The 14795-nt window shown below is 44.8% G+C and overlaps 1 protein-coding gene across 1 annotated transcript; it reads left to right on the plus strand.

Moving 5' to 3' along the window:
- The first annotated feature begins 214 nt into the window (after positions 1-214).
- On the plus strand, positions 215-14386 carry thbs1b (thrombospondin 1b). Its single transcript, XM_050057597.1, has 23 exons — positions 215-431; positions 593-680; positions 849-1408; positions 1622-1697; positions 2042-2125; positions 2224-2333; positions 3507-3632; positions 4653-4749; positions 5628-5801; positions 5958-6134; positions 6232-6405; positions 6681-6808; positions 6917-7069; positions 7340-7558; positions 7681-7788; positions 8190-8349; positions 8474-8592; positions 10973-11207; positions 11340-11567; positions 11660-11931; positions 12024-12121; positions 12232-12371; positions 12470-14386. Exons 2-23 carry the CDS (start codon positions 617-619, stop codon positions 12475-12477), a joined length of 3510 nt encoding a protein of 1169 aa, XP_049913554.1. The 5' UTR covers positions 215-431; positions 593-616; the 3' UTR covers positions 12478-14386.
- The last annotated feature ends 409 nt before the right edge of the window (positions 14387-14795 follow it).

Consider the following 14795-nt stretch of genomic DNA (forward strand, 5'->3'; position numbering starts at 1 on the left):
GACTGAAGACTGATGGATGGACGCTGTGAGAGGAAACACTGGTCCATTAAAAGTCTGAGTGCAACACACTGAAGTTGGTCTCTCTCTCCCTCTCTCCCTCTCTTTCCCCCTCTCTCTCTCTAAGAGGATAAGCTCGTCCCTTTTTCTCCCCTCACCGTGATTGGACGACGCCACTTCTTAGGAATGGCATCAAACTATTTAAATAGCACTTTGTCCCCCTCGGCTTAAAAGGGAGTTTTTAAGCAGCCGATACCAGCAAGGACACGTTTCAATCAAGAGAGAAAATACACGCAAGATTTTTATTATTTGTCTTCTTTGCGCTGTGGAGATTTTTATTTTTGAATAAGTCACTCTTGAGGATTATTGCTGGAATTTTAAATATATTTTTTGCGGGATTTTATTGCTTTTGCTCTGCTGTTGTTGTTAAGCAGGTGAGTGGTGAATATGTGGAGATATGCGGCTGTTTCTGCAGCTGCACCGGCATTATTTTATATTATTAATTAATGTTAATATTATTTATGTTTTCAACCTGTTGCATGCTGATTTAGTCTGACTTTGACATTTATGTTATGAATGGTGGGGTTGTTTGCAGGCAGCAGCAGGTTGGTGCTTCACCATGAAGTTGACAGGGATATTTTTGCTATTGATGCTTTGGAGCTGCGAGAGCGCGCGAGTCGCAGGTGAGTTTACTTGAACTTTACGCAGCATTATTTCTCTGCAAGACAGGAAATTATTTATCATAAGAGTCTGGTGTTGTTTAAAAAAAAAAGTTTGCAGTGTATTGAAACTGAAGAGACACCAGCTCAGTGCCAGACAAAGGCTGACTGCTTGTCATTATCCCCCCGCAGAGAGCCGAGACGACAACAGCGTGTATGACTTGTTCGAGCTCGTCCAAGTCCCGAAGAAGAGCCAAGCGGTCACCATGGTGAAGGGAGACGACCCGTACAGCCCCGCCTACAAGATCCTCATGCCGGACCTGATCCCCCCGGTCCCCGAGAGCGCCTTTAGGGACCTGATCGACTCCATCCATGCCGAGAAGGGCTTCCTCCTCCTGCTCAACTTCAAGCAGTTCAAACGGACCAGGGGCAGCCTCCTGACCGTGGAGAAGCGGGACGGCTCCGGACCCGTGTTCGAGATCGTCTCCAACGGCAAAGCCAACACCTTGGACATAGTTTACTCCACCGAGAACAAGCAGCAGGTGGTTTCCATTGAAGATGTGGATCTGGCGACGGGCCACTGGAAGAATATCACGCTGTTCGTGCAGGAGGACCAGGCGCAGCTGTACGCAGGATGCGAGGAGGTGAACACAGCCGAGATGGATGCGCCCATCACCAGCATCCTGACGCAGGAGACCCCGGGCAGCGCGCAGCTCAGGATCGGGAAGGGAGCCGTGAAGGACAGGTTCATGGTGAGAGCACGAGCCGGGAGAAGTGTTTTTCATTATCATTATATTAAGGAGGCAATCTGTCATGTCTCTTTTATATGTTGAAAGTGGTGCGTAATGATACCCAAATGCGTAAAAACGCGCACACGGCAGGACTATAGTTCATTCTAATGCTTTCAGACTGATGCATTGATAATAAGCGGCTGTATTTACTGATGCACCGGGTTCTACTTGCAGGGGGTCCTGCAAAACGTGCGGTTTGTGTTTGGAACATCTCTGGATGCCATCCTCCGCAACAAAGGATGCCAAAGCTGTAAGTAATCAGACATCCTGTGTGTTTACTCATCACTCATCTGCCTCATGCGCTGCCAAGTCTGAGCACGTCCTTATCAAAGTAATGTGCAGCTTGTATACTTAATTTGCGTGCTTATTTCTACAATTAAAAACCCTCCCTAAATGGGATGTTGTTTACAGCTTGTCACGCAGGAATGCAAGTTTACAAATGTCTCAGGGTGCTGTGGTCTCAGAGTATGTTCTTATTAGTTTTCATAAGGATGTATTGCAGCGTGGGATGTGTCACATTTTCATATCCTCCCTCGTTAATAAGGATGAGTGTGCAAATATGTGGTTTGATTTTCGGTGCTGCTCTTCTTTCAGCCATGACGACTGACTCCATGATCCTGCAGAACCTTAACGGCTCCTCAGCCATCAGGACAGAGTACACTGGACACAAGACTAAAGGTAAACACCACTGTCACACTCCAGCCTAGAAGCTGACCACACTAGCCTAAGATTTTTTTATGAATGACCTTTCTCCTTGTGTTTTTGCCCTGGTGAAGACCTGCAGATGGTCTGTGGCTTCTCCTGTGAAGACCTGGTCAGCATGTTTAAGGAGCTGAAGGGCCTCGGAGTAGTGGTCAAGGAGCTGTCCAACGAACTCCGTAAGCTGGTAAGCAGCAAACCCACAATACCGTCTGGTGGCAGGAGTGCAAGAGACTGTCTGCCTGTTGGCCTTTGTGTGTTTGTTGGATGTGTCTGGTCTCTGGGTGACCGTCACCGCCAGTGTGCAGTTGTGCAGCCAAATAACGTCACAACACATGCTGTATATTCAGCTGAGGAGTTGTGGTGACTCTGACATGTTGGTCATTGGGGTTAAGAAGACTTTGAGTGCTTAGAAAACAACAGAGCCTGTAGTAAGTAGCTCCTCAGACTCTGATTTTAAAGGTCCCGTATTGGAAAAAAAAAAAGAAAAAAAAAAAAAGTCAGATTTCTATTGCTTTTTTACTATAAAGCAGGTATAGGTGCTACAAAAATACTGTGACAGAATCAAAAGGCTCATTCCACAGAGTGCACACAGTCCGTATTGACAACCTGTGGCTTTAAATGAGCTGCCAGGACTAATGTGAAGTTGTGATGTCACAACTATACCAGAAACTGCCTCTACAGTGCAGTTTCAGTCATTCCTCGGCTGCAACGATGGTGCAGAAGCACCAAGAATGCAGATGTGGAAGACGTCGTATACTGACCAATCAGAGCAGACTGGGCTTCTTTGGGAGGGGGGGCTTAAAGAGACAGGCACTAAAATGGAGTGTTTCAGACACGGGGTGAATACGGATACAGTATGACAAAAAATAATGTGTTTTTGAGCCTTAAAGCATGTAAACATGTTCTAGTAGAAACCCTAAATACAAATATGAACCTGACAATGATTAACATATGGGACCTTTAAATTTGATAATGCCCTGCACAGATACTGAAATCTGCATAAACACAGCTGCAAGATCTACTGCTTTATTATTTTCATTATGGCATCAGTTTGTCTATAAATTTTGTCTATAAACTGAAACACCTTTTCTCTGCACATCATATAATGTTGGATTAACAATGGCCTTGTCATGCATATTCCCATTTTTAACTACTTCCATATGCACATAAACATCTACACCCATGCTCTTTCAATTACAGCTTTATTTACTGAATGTGCTGTACGTTTAAACATATCTTTATTATACAGTGAATTTTAATATGATAAGTCGTTTTTGCCAAGCTAACAGCAATTTGGAAATGAAATGATCATTAAGCAATGTCGTTTTTTTCTGTTTTTCCTCCACCTCCCTCCCAGACGGATGAGAACAAGCTGATAATGACCCGCATCGGCATTCACAGTGGCGTCTGCATCCACAACGGCGTTGTGCGCAAGAACAGAGAGGAGTGGACTGTGGACGACTGCACCGAGTGCACCTGTCAGGTGAGATCTCCTGAGTGTATGTGGCCTCTTAAGTACTTGAATACACGTGTGAGGGGATGACTTGTTTGTACACGCTCGTACACACACACTCTTGGACAAAGACAACTCACACTTAGGCACACACACACTAACCACCACTCAACTGATCTGGTCAGTAATTAGTAGTGTGAAGGCCTGGCAGAGGGCCAGTAGCCTTTTCTGTTGTAATGAGGTCTGTTGACAGAAGTTCAACTCAAGTGTGGCCTAGAGGGACTTGACCAGGCTTTAAGTGATGCAGTGTAATTAAGAACAAGACTTTGGCTTTAGTAAGTGGAAAGGGATGGGTTCAGGTGCAGAGCACTTGGCAGGGAAGATTGCTGCATTTCACCGACAGGCTTTATTTCCTGATTTCCCCTTCTACTGATACGCTAGTTGTCCTTTTTTCCCGTTTTCTTGCCTGTCACTGATTGGATCCAGGAGGGAGAGCATTAGCATGCATAGTCAGAAGCAGTTGTTACCCTGAGTCACTCACAGTGCACAACCTGTGTGGGTGCACTCACAGTGCACCCACACAGGTTGTGTTGGCAGGGTGGCTTTACTTGTTTGGGGCTCAGCGCCCAGTCCGGCTTCAAACCGACTTCCATTATTAGGACTCTGGCCTCGTTCCCACCTTCCCCTGACCCAGTGGGCAGGTGGTTGTCTGCAGGGGTCTCTGTTCTCAGCCAGGATCCTGCTTTTTAGTTTTTCTGGCATGGTAAGTCTGCACAAACTCAGATGTTGAGCGGAGAATTTAATGAGCTGGTTGCACGGACATGGACTAAATCTTGGATACGAAATGACCCTGCCACACGCACTAGCTCAAAAAGGTTTACAAAACAATCAACTTCACATTAGTGACACGGTTCTGTGGTGTCCTTTTGGAAAAATGGGTTTAAGCCAGCACCTGGACATGATTTAAAAGAAAATTGCTGCAACATTTGGTTGATTTTCACATACTTCAGCACGTGTTTAACTGTACATATGATCTCTGTGCTTGTGCAGAACTCTGCTACTGTGTGCCGCAAGATCTCCTGCCCCCTGATCCCCTGTGCTAATGCTACTGTTCCTGATGGAGAGTGCTGCCCACGCTGTGGAACACGTAAGCTTTCCTCATTTATAAACTCATTGTTACAATCTGTAAAAGTACACTGCAATTGCATTTATGTAAACCTACACTGTGCACTACTGTATAAATGGTCCCTGTAGGCTGGAGTGTATATGTTTCAACTAACAGACAGAGCATTCAAACCCTATGCCATTCACAGAGAGAGCTGTTTCTATGCTATTTGCCATATTAAACAAAAAGCCACAAATATTTCCCTGAACGTAAAGGTTTCTATTCAAGAGAAAACATGTTAACTTTAGAGATGATTTAACTGAAATAACATCCGCGTAAATGAAAGGGTGCTTATGTGTTTGGAACATTGGCGCTTTGTGCTCCCAAACATCTTTGAAATGGCTGCAATTTGCCAAATTAGTTAAAGCGGGATGGAAAATTGGTCGGCTGTTTAGTGAAGCCATCTTCTGTGTGAGGAGAAGTGACATGTTCTTCATACCTATGCAGGCTTGGCTGCAATGCTCCCCTAAAACCTAAATAAACAGGGGGAGCCGCATTCATCGAGACCTCAGCCACTTGTTGAAGTCATTACACACCCAGGGCCATGTTTGCAAAATCTGTTTCCTCTTTAGGAAAACATAAGCCAACGGGGCATCCCTGTGTATCCTGAGGACAGTGGCCCTTTCTGTTTCCCCAGCTCCTCTCAGTGTGTTAGTCTCTGCCCTCCTCAACAGACGGCTTTCTATCTGTCCGAGCCCCAGCTAAATCCACGCTATTAGCCCTCCGCTTTAAGAGCTTTCCCTCCTCATTTAGGCTCGGGGGTGTTTGTGAGGGGGTGCTGCCTCGCTGGAATAGCTCTTTTATTGTCTCCCTCTTCCCCTCTCTCTCTCTCATACTCTGTCCCTCTCCCTCCTGCTCAGCGAGCGACTATGCAGAGGACGGCTGGTCGCCGTGGTCTGAATGGACCCATTGTTCCGTGTCATGTGGGCGGGGCATCCAGCAGCGTGGGCGCTCTTGTGACCGTATCAATAACAACTGCGAGGGCACCTCTGTGCAGACCCGCGACTGCTACCTCCAGGAGTGTGACAAGCGATGTGAGTTAACACAACATGCTCGCACTCACCAGACAAAACACAACAATGAGTAAACGGCCAGCCTCATTTACATCTGGGAGATATACTAGCCCATCAATAGAATGCTACAGCGGCCCTGATAACTAACCTCTCTGACCCTTTTTTTACGGCCTTCAGTCAAGCAGGACGGCAACTGGAGCCACTGGTCACCCTGGTCATCCTGCTCCGTCACCTGTGGTGCTGGTGTCATCACCCGTATCCGCCTCTGCAACTCCCCCACCCCTCAGCTTGGAGGCAAAGACTGCGAGGGAGAGGGCCGGCAAACAGAGAAGTGCCAGAAGTCTCCGTGCCCCAGTAAGTCCCAACATCTGCTGTTTGCTGCCTGGTTGCATTTATGTGCTATATTCAGCAAGGACAGAAATGAATCGCGTGTTCTTCTTGTCTCCCTTAGTCAATGGCAACTGGGGACCCTGGTCACCATGGGACACCTGCAGTCTCACCTGTGGAGGTGGTGTCCAGCATCGTAAACGTCTGTGCAATGACCCTGCACCAAAATATGGTGGCAAAGAGTGTGTTGGTAATGCCAAAGACACCCAGATGTGCAACAAGAAAGCCTGCCCAGTTGGTGAGGCATTTTTATTACTTACAGAGCTTCTAAAATTGAATTCATGTATCTGTATTACTTTAAACATGCTGTGCTCATTCTGCGTTAATTTGCTATATTACTGTTGTTATTTGGCATGTTTGTTCAATTACTTGTTATATTTTTATATACCGAGATCTCCCCTCGCAATGAGATCATTACTGGAATGGGCTTCATGTGATTAAAACGAGGTTACATCTACGTAATAACTTGTTGCAGATGATGTCTTGTTAATGAGCCAACGTTTCTGTTTTCAGATGGCTGCCTGTCTAACCCCTGCTTTGCCGGCGCCAAGTGCACCAGTCTCCCTGACGGTTCCTGGAAGTGTGGAAAGTGTCCTGCTGGCTACACTGGCAATGGAATCAAGTGTAAAGATGTTGATGAGGTAAAAACCTTTGATTATGATTTTGTCAGGTATAAATGTGGTTTGATGTCTGTTGTAACATGCAAGTCTTAATGAGCTTAATGGTTCTTCTTTTAATCCTAAAAACAGTGTAAGGAGGTTCCAGATGCCTGCTTTGAGTTCAGTGGTGTGCACCGCTGTGAGAACACAGATCCTGGCTACAACTGTCTGCCCTGCCCTCCTCGCTACTCAGGACCCCAGCCGTTTGGCAGAGGTGTGGAGCAGGCTGCTGCTAAGAAACAGGCAAGTGCAGTCATGTCTTTGTGTCAAGCAGCCAATCGGGGAACAGCCCAATGTAAATGCTCTGCTAAAAAGAAATTCAACATATGATAAATTTATACTGACAACAGGAGTAATTAGTACGAGTACATTTGCGTCTCCGGGGCAGGACCGTGCTCATTTATTGCGATTAATGTTTGCCTTTCCCAGGAACAGAATGTCATGAATTCGGAGTATGCCTATCCGGTCTGATCACTGACTGATCAAACTATGTATCCCTCCTTCAATTTCCAGGTGTGCACGCCCCGTAATCCCTGCCTCGATGGAAGCCACGACTGCAACAAAAACGCCCGCTGTAACTACCTTGGACACTTTGCCGATCCCATGTACCGCTGCGAGTGCAAGCCCGGCTACGCTGGCAACGGCCACATCTGCGGAGAGGACACAGATCTTGATGGATGGCCCAACGCTGACTTGGTTTGTGTGGAGAACGCCACCTACCACTGCAAAAAGGTATGTCACGGAGAAGTATCAAGACTTGATTATGTTCTGTGAATGGAAGTCACTGAGGAAAGTTTTTGACTTTTAAGTTTGTTGCAGACTCTGACCGTCTGACTGTGTTGTGTGTTATTTAGGACAACTGTCCCAACCTCCCCAACTCTGGTCAGGAAGATTACGATAAGGACGGCATTGGAGATGCTTGTGACAATGATGATGACAATGATGGCATTCCTGATGATAGGGTAAGCGAAACTCTCCAGATGTGGCCATACAGTCGCAGTGGACAAGGGAGTGTGTGTGTGTGTGTGCGCTCTGTGATTTTTGCATTCATCATTCATGCTGTGTAATAAGAAGGCAGGTGGAGAGAGAGGAGGGCGGGGGAGGCAGGAAAGCAAATGTTTCTCCCTCGCCTGAGCCAAAACCTCAAATTCCAATACTGAGGTCCAGCTCTGAAGGAGCTGCACTGTGTGTTTGCTAATCCCAACATTAGATTTGGGACAGGGCCTAAAAATAAAGCACCTTTTCATCCTGCATCATTCCCTCTCTGTAATAGATCTACTCAGATGGCAAATGACAAGCACCGCACCTGAAACCTATCCTCAACTCTTTCCTCTTCCCCTTTGTCTTCCTCTTTGTGAAATAGGACAACTGTCCATTCGTGTACAACCCCAGGCAGTATGACTACGACCGTGATGATGTGGGTGATCGCTGTGACAACTGTCCCTACAATAGCAACCCAGACCAAACAGACACAGACAACAATGGAGAGGGCGATGCCTGCGCTGTGGACATTGATGGCGATGGTGAGGACTGAAAGCTTAAAAACAATGCTTGGGAAAATCTAAATCTCTCAGTAAAGTAAGGTCATGCTTTTTTGAGTGCTATGTGACATACTTATGATATCATATGTCTGCATTAATTCCCCAGGCATACTGAATGAGAAGGACAACTGCGACTATGTGTACAATGTCGACCAAAGAGACACAGATCTGGACGGAGTGGGAGACATGTGCGATAACTGTCCCCTGGAACATAATCCTGATCAGGTGTGTAGACACACACATACATACATACATACACACCCCCCTTCCCCATTTCCTTCCACCTCACCCACCAAAAATAATCTATATTCACCTCCCTGCGTTTCTCTAAAGCTCAGCATATATCTGTCTTTCAATTGAGACGGAGCGGCGGTGATTAGCCCTGTATAGCTGTCTAAGCTTTATCACGCCATGTAAAGGTGGAGTAAATCCTGTATGCAGCTCAAGGACACATCAGTTCAATAAGGCGTGGTGGGGGTCTAGGGGTCTTTTCAATAGCCCATTGACGTGAGCCGGCTAATGTGAGGTAAGAGGCCCTAGGCTGGATATTACTAAGAAATGGGCTGGCCCTGGGCTGTGTGCACCACGGGCCTACTCAGTCCACCTGTGCCATGCTACACTGAGAAATAGGAATGTGTTAAACAACGGGACTCAGGAAGAAAATGGGGGAAGGAGGGGTGAGTCTAAATCTACCTTTATGTAGTCTTTAAAGAGTGGATTGAGAGTGAGAGTGAATAAAGGCAGAATTGCACGCTGAAATTGAAGGTCAAATGAAACAAGTACAGGCACGGACGCAGCAATGTTACATGCTGTTCCAAAGACTACGAAACTGCACAAAAATGCCCCCTTCAAAAGTTGTGGTCTCATTGAGGACTTTGACAGCAGAATTATGGTTCTACACAGTTGCCCAAATCCTCACATCCCACCCCTGCGCTCACCCATTCATCCTCCTCGCCCCTATTCTTTCTTAGTGCCGCAGGGTGTGTCTAGTTCTGCCAAGTAGGGCTAGCATGACTTCGCCCTTCACTGCAGATGCTGGAGGTGTTCAACAAGCAAACTGGAGGAGGAGGAGCAACAGAGTCTTGCTGAGTGATGTTTGATTTTCAAAAGCTGAAAACCGCTGACAGATTTTGGACAAATTGAGCTTTTCAGCTTTACAAAGGCAAAGTGATTTTAAGGAAAGTCCTTAATGAAAGCGGGAGAGGAGAGATGACAGAATAATTGTTATAGGAAACACTGCGGTGAAAGGAAATAAACACAGTGGAATGTAATCACCTATGTTAGAATGCTAATTAGGTTTGCTGCGGTAGTCTGAACCGTTGTTACACGGTGTTCAGGCATACACTGATTACATTAGATATCCACCGCCACCGCTGTTGTTGCACTTTTTTATCAGTACCTCAGTCAACAGATACTACAATTATAACTTAAAGTGTCTGCTCTGTACAGCAGTAGCAGCAGAGTCACAGCACAGAATAGCAGGAGTCAGATTTCTGGAGCTGTAACCAACTGAGACTTGTCAAAATTGGATTTGTGCATTCAATATGTATACTTGACTATTCATTATGTATTTTTTTATATAGAGTTTGAGAATTTAAATAGGGTTCCGGTTGACAGTGACATTCATATAATATAGTAAACGAGCAAAGTTAGCCTTCCGAGCTAATGCATGCTAACTATGCTAACGACAGATCAAAAATGTGCAACAGCATGTTTTTCAGACAGGAGATATCAAATAAAAGCAAGAGACTGAATCTTATTAAGTTGCCATGGACAGTAAATTCACAACTTCTAAACAGAGGATGGAAGGTAATGTTATCTCGGAGCCTGACCGGGTAAAGTCTCTTTTCCTCCATGCAGCTGCCTCTGTCTCACCCAGACTCACTCTGGGTCTGGGTTAGCAGCTGCCTGCAGCATAGAGCACCGTGAAAGTGGGTAGTGCTTACTTTACAGCTAAATCTGGGGACACAAATGTCTCCAGAAGTACAATGCACACTGACTGACAAAAAAAAAAAACTGCTCAACTTGAAGAATCTCAGTCGGTTGATGATTAGATTCCTCGACTTCTAGGGGGAAGCCCTACAGATTTCTCTGAAGAGAGCAAGGAGACAAGACAATAGCGGAGGTTGATGTCGTGATGTCAAAAAGCAAATATATTGCACCTATTTGGCAATTCTTTGCGATGTATCAAAGTCCTTTTCCCTCATTAACATTATCAGTGGGTTTAAATTATTATCTAACAGCTCACTGTGGCTGCTCCTTGTTGTTCCATTGCTCCCTGCGATGTGTCACACTGCTTCGCTGTTGAGAAATGCCATTGTCTTGTTTTATAGATACGTTTTTGATTGTGTTTCATTTGACTCTGTCATAATAAGTCAGGTCGTTAGTCACCAGTCAAATGCTTTTAATGTGAAGCTGCAGCAGTAGGAAATGTTGGGTTTGGACGAGCATTTACTTAATACAGCGCTTCATAGATGTTGAGCACCATTGTCGAGTATCTTTTCTGGCAAAATAGCCGATGTAATCAGTAACACTGGTGTTGTCTTGATTTTCTTAACCGTTTGGAAAGCCATAAGTCTGACGCCAAAACATTGTGCCATTGCAGATGGATTCAGATGATGACCGGGTGGGAGACAAGTGTGACAGCAACCAGGACATCGATGAGGACGGACACCAGAACAACCTGGATAACTGCCCATACATTCCCAACGCCAACCAGGCTGACCATGACAAGGATGGCAAGGGAGACGCCTGTGACCATGATGATGACAATGACGGCATCCCTGATGACAAGGACAACTGCAGACTGGCCTTCAATCCTGATCAACTGGACTCTGATGGTGAGCAAAATGGGCCATGTTTCAACCCTAAGGACACAACAGCAATACCCTGAAACACAACTTACGGCATGTCTAGACATCTTTGAAATACCTTAGGTACTATCATTGACAAATATTTTGTGTATTTTTAAGGTGATGGTCGTGGAGATGCTTGCAAAGATGACTTTGACCAAGACAACGTGCCCGACATCTATGATGTGTGCCCAGAGAACTTTGACATTAGTGAGACAGACTTCCGCAAATTCCAGATGGTTCCTCTGGACCCCAAAGGCACTTCGCAGATTGATCCTAACTGGGTCGTCCGCCATCAGGGTAAAGAGCTGGTTCAGACTGTCAACTGTGACCCTGGCATTGCTGTTGGTAAGTGAAAAGAATGTGCTGTGATTGTCTACAAAATGCAGTATCGGAGTGTCCGTTGGAATTCTGGCCTCAAACTTGCATTTCTCCTTTAGGTTACCACGAGTTCAACTCAGTGGACTTCAGTGGGACTTTCTTCATCAACACAGAGAGGGATGATGATTACGCTGGCTTTGTTTTCGGTTACCAGTCCAGTTCCAGGTTCTACGTGGTGATGTGGAAGCAGATTACGCAGACGTACTGGTCGAATAAACCCACCAAGGCCCAGGGCTACTCTGGCCTGTCCATTAAAGTGGTTAATTCCACCACTGGCCCAGGAGAACACCTCAGGAATGCCCTCTGGCACACAGGAAATACCCCAGGACAGGTGAGACATTCTGTGCTATTCCCCAACGGATGATTTTATTTTGGGAAGAGTACAAAGATAAACCCATGGCTGTTTTTTTCCCCTTGCTTTAGGTCCGCACTCTCTGGCACGACCCAAAGAATGTTGGATGGAAAGACTTCACCGCTTACAGATGGCATCTGATCCACAGACCGAGAACAGGACTTATTAGGTGGGCAAAGGATATTTTAATTCACACAGAAGATCACTCTTCACATGGGTTTAATGTCAAAATCCAAGCCATGGACCTGACCAACTTCCATGTTTCCTTTATTCCCACAGAGTTGTGATGTATGAGGGCAAGAAGATCATGGCAGATTCTGGTAATATCTATGACAAGACATATGCTGGCGGCAGGCTAGGTCTTTTTGTCTTCTCACAAGAGATGGTATACTTCTCAGACCTCAAGTATGAATGCAGAGGTAAGGATTTCCGTAGAATCAAGGTCCAAGAAAGCACTGGATGTTCTGTTCCTAAAATCGAGGCTAACTCCTTTTATCGTGTCTCTTTCTCTCAACAGATGCCTAAATGCACGGCGCAGGAAGCTCTGAGGAATGCACCTTTTTTTTTGTATAAAGTATGAACTTATGTATTCTGATGCAAAGTCCAGGGACCGATTTATCTCCGCAACTCTTTCTTCTGCGGCACGCACACTCGGACGAGGCGAAGGGCATGTGGTCAGCCTCAGGGTAACTTGATGCTGGTTCGGGCAGAGCACCAACCGGTTGACTGCCAGTTGAGGATCAGAGAGCCCCTTCTCCTCCACCCTTAGCATCCATGAGAGCAGGGAGAGCTGGGGGGAAAAAAAAAGAAAAATCTAGCTTTGCCAGTAGGACACAAACACCTTTCTATCCCAGCTCTGCCTGCTTTCTTGCTCTCTGAAAGACCTCATTCATCTCTGTGCGGGAACGGCTCCCCATAGACAACTATGCACTTCCAAGCCTTTACATCTCTCTCTCTCTCTCTCTCTTTTTCTGTCTCACCTCTTCAGCCTGTGTGCCTTTCTACCTTACCTTTTGGATGGACATCCCAAAGAAAAAAAACTGACGAAATATTCCCTTTGCTTTACCAGATCTGCCAGGATGTAGATTCTGAATGATACAACATTTGAGGACTCAGAGGATGAAGACAGCAATAACATTTTTTAGGGATTTTGGTTGTTGAGGATTTGAGAAAACTGTTGGGAGAACAGTGAGTTAGAAAAAAGGGGAACATGACGTTGTGGATGTTTGCGGTCACGCATGTACTGTATGTGGAAGACTGGAACAAGAAAGTGCTTTTACCTATCTACCTAAGAATCTCTGTAGAGAAGAGAAATACAAAATCAAATTTAGGTTAGCTATCTTCTGAATTTACATGTATTGGTTTTTATTGATGCTGTCTGGTCAATTTAACAACTCTCAGGGTGAGATGGAAGTGAAGACCTTCCCATATCAAACCAGTAAGAAAAATATAAGGATTACAATTCACAGAAATTTCTAGAGCCAATGTTCCCTCCGAAATACTTCCCATTTTACATCACGGTCATTGAAGAGATGTATCTCCCTCAGTTTTTGAGGATTTCAATTTGAAATTATGTAAATACATGTAATTTATTGACTCTTGCCTACAATGTAGGCAGCAAAGAAAATTTAAATGCTTTGAAAAAGTTAAAAGAAATCCATCCAATATCACAGGGATTCAAAAATCAGGTACAGCCAGGTTTCAGTGTCTATCATCCCCCGCTGTACAAAGTGAATTAGGTATTCTTCAGATAGGGCTATTTAGCATGAAGTGTATGTGACTTGTGTGCCTTTTCTTCAGAGAGAGATGAAAAACAAAGGAAATCTTTGATGTACAAATATTACCTCATTGCTGTTGTATAATTTGATCGAACAAAAACACAACCTGAGTACTTTTTCATATTCCTTTACAACGATGGACATCTTAGTGCCACTGTAGCATGAGCTGTAAATAATACGACAATTCATATCTAAAAACACAACGAGCTCCCAATCCCGTGATCTACCCCAGTGAAAATAACAGTAAAATGGGAGATTTCTTTTTTTTATATAAATAATTTTGCTCTATCACGTATGTCCAATGCTGTTTTTAGCAGATAAATTATTGTTTTGTCTTAGCTGTTTGTGAGAGGTTGATTTGTGTGTGTGTGCGTGTGTGTAGATAAATGCTATTTAAATAATTTATCAGGATCTGTCGCCTTACCAAAGGCCACACGTCCATCTGTATAAACGGTTTGCACACTGACGTGAGGATGTTCTGTTCTTTATCGTTTTTACCTTCTTTGTTATTGTGTATCGATGTTACCATTATTTTTGTACAATTAGTTTTGCTTGTCTGTAAACATTTTCTTAGTTGTACAAAGCGAAAATGCTGTTTTTATTCATAGCGATTATTTTGTTACATACTTCAAGACAATAAATAGTTGTTAAAATTCTCAAGTATGTCTGCGCTTTTTTTGTTATCGCTATTTTTCATCCAAGTTTATCGTTGTTGAGTCAAGACAAGTCTAGAAGTTGTTTAGATGATGTGGAAATATATAAGGTAGGGATATACTAAGGCCACAAAGACAACTGGCTTTGATTAGGTCTACTGTAGCACCAATGCTCAAAACGTGAACATACTCCCAAAGTCAAAATGATGGCTCAGAGTACCCTACGGCACAAAGTTGTACTTTCAGACCAGTCTCCCTGCAGAGAGAGACACGTCGTCTCTCTGTGATGAAGGCCACATGAGGAATGTGACACAGACATCTGCTCCTCAGCTTGATCTGCCTGACCTCTCTGTGATCTGCACTGACCTCTGCAGAAGCTTAAATAACACAGAGAGCAAATATTGGGCCGACA

Source organism: Epinephelus moara, chromosome 12 (genome assembly GCF_006386435.1).
Source record: "Epinephelus moara isolate mb chromosome 12, YSFRI_EMoa_1.0, whole genome shotgun sequence".
Classification (NCBI taxonomy): Eukaryota; Metazoa; Chordata; class Actinopteri; order Perciformes; family Serranidae; genus Epinephelus; species Epinephelus moara.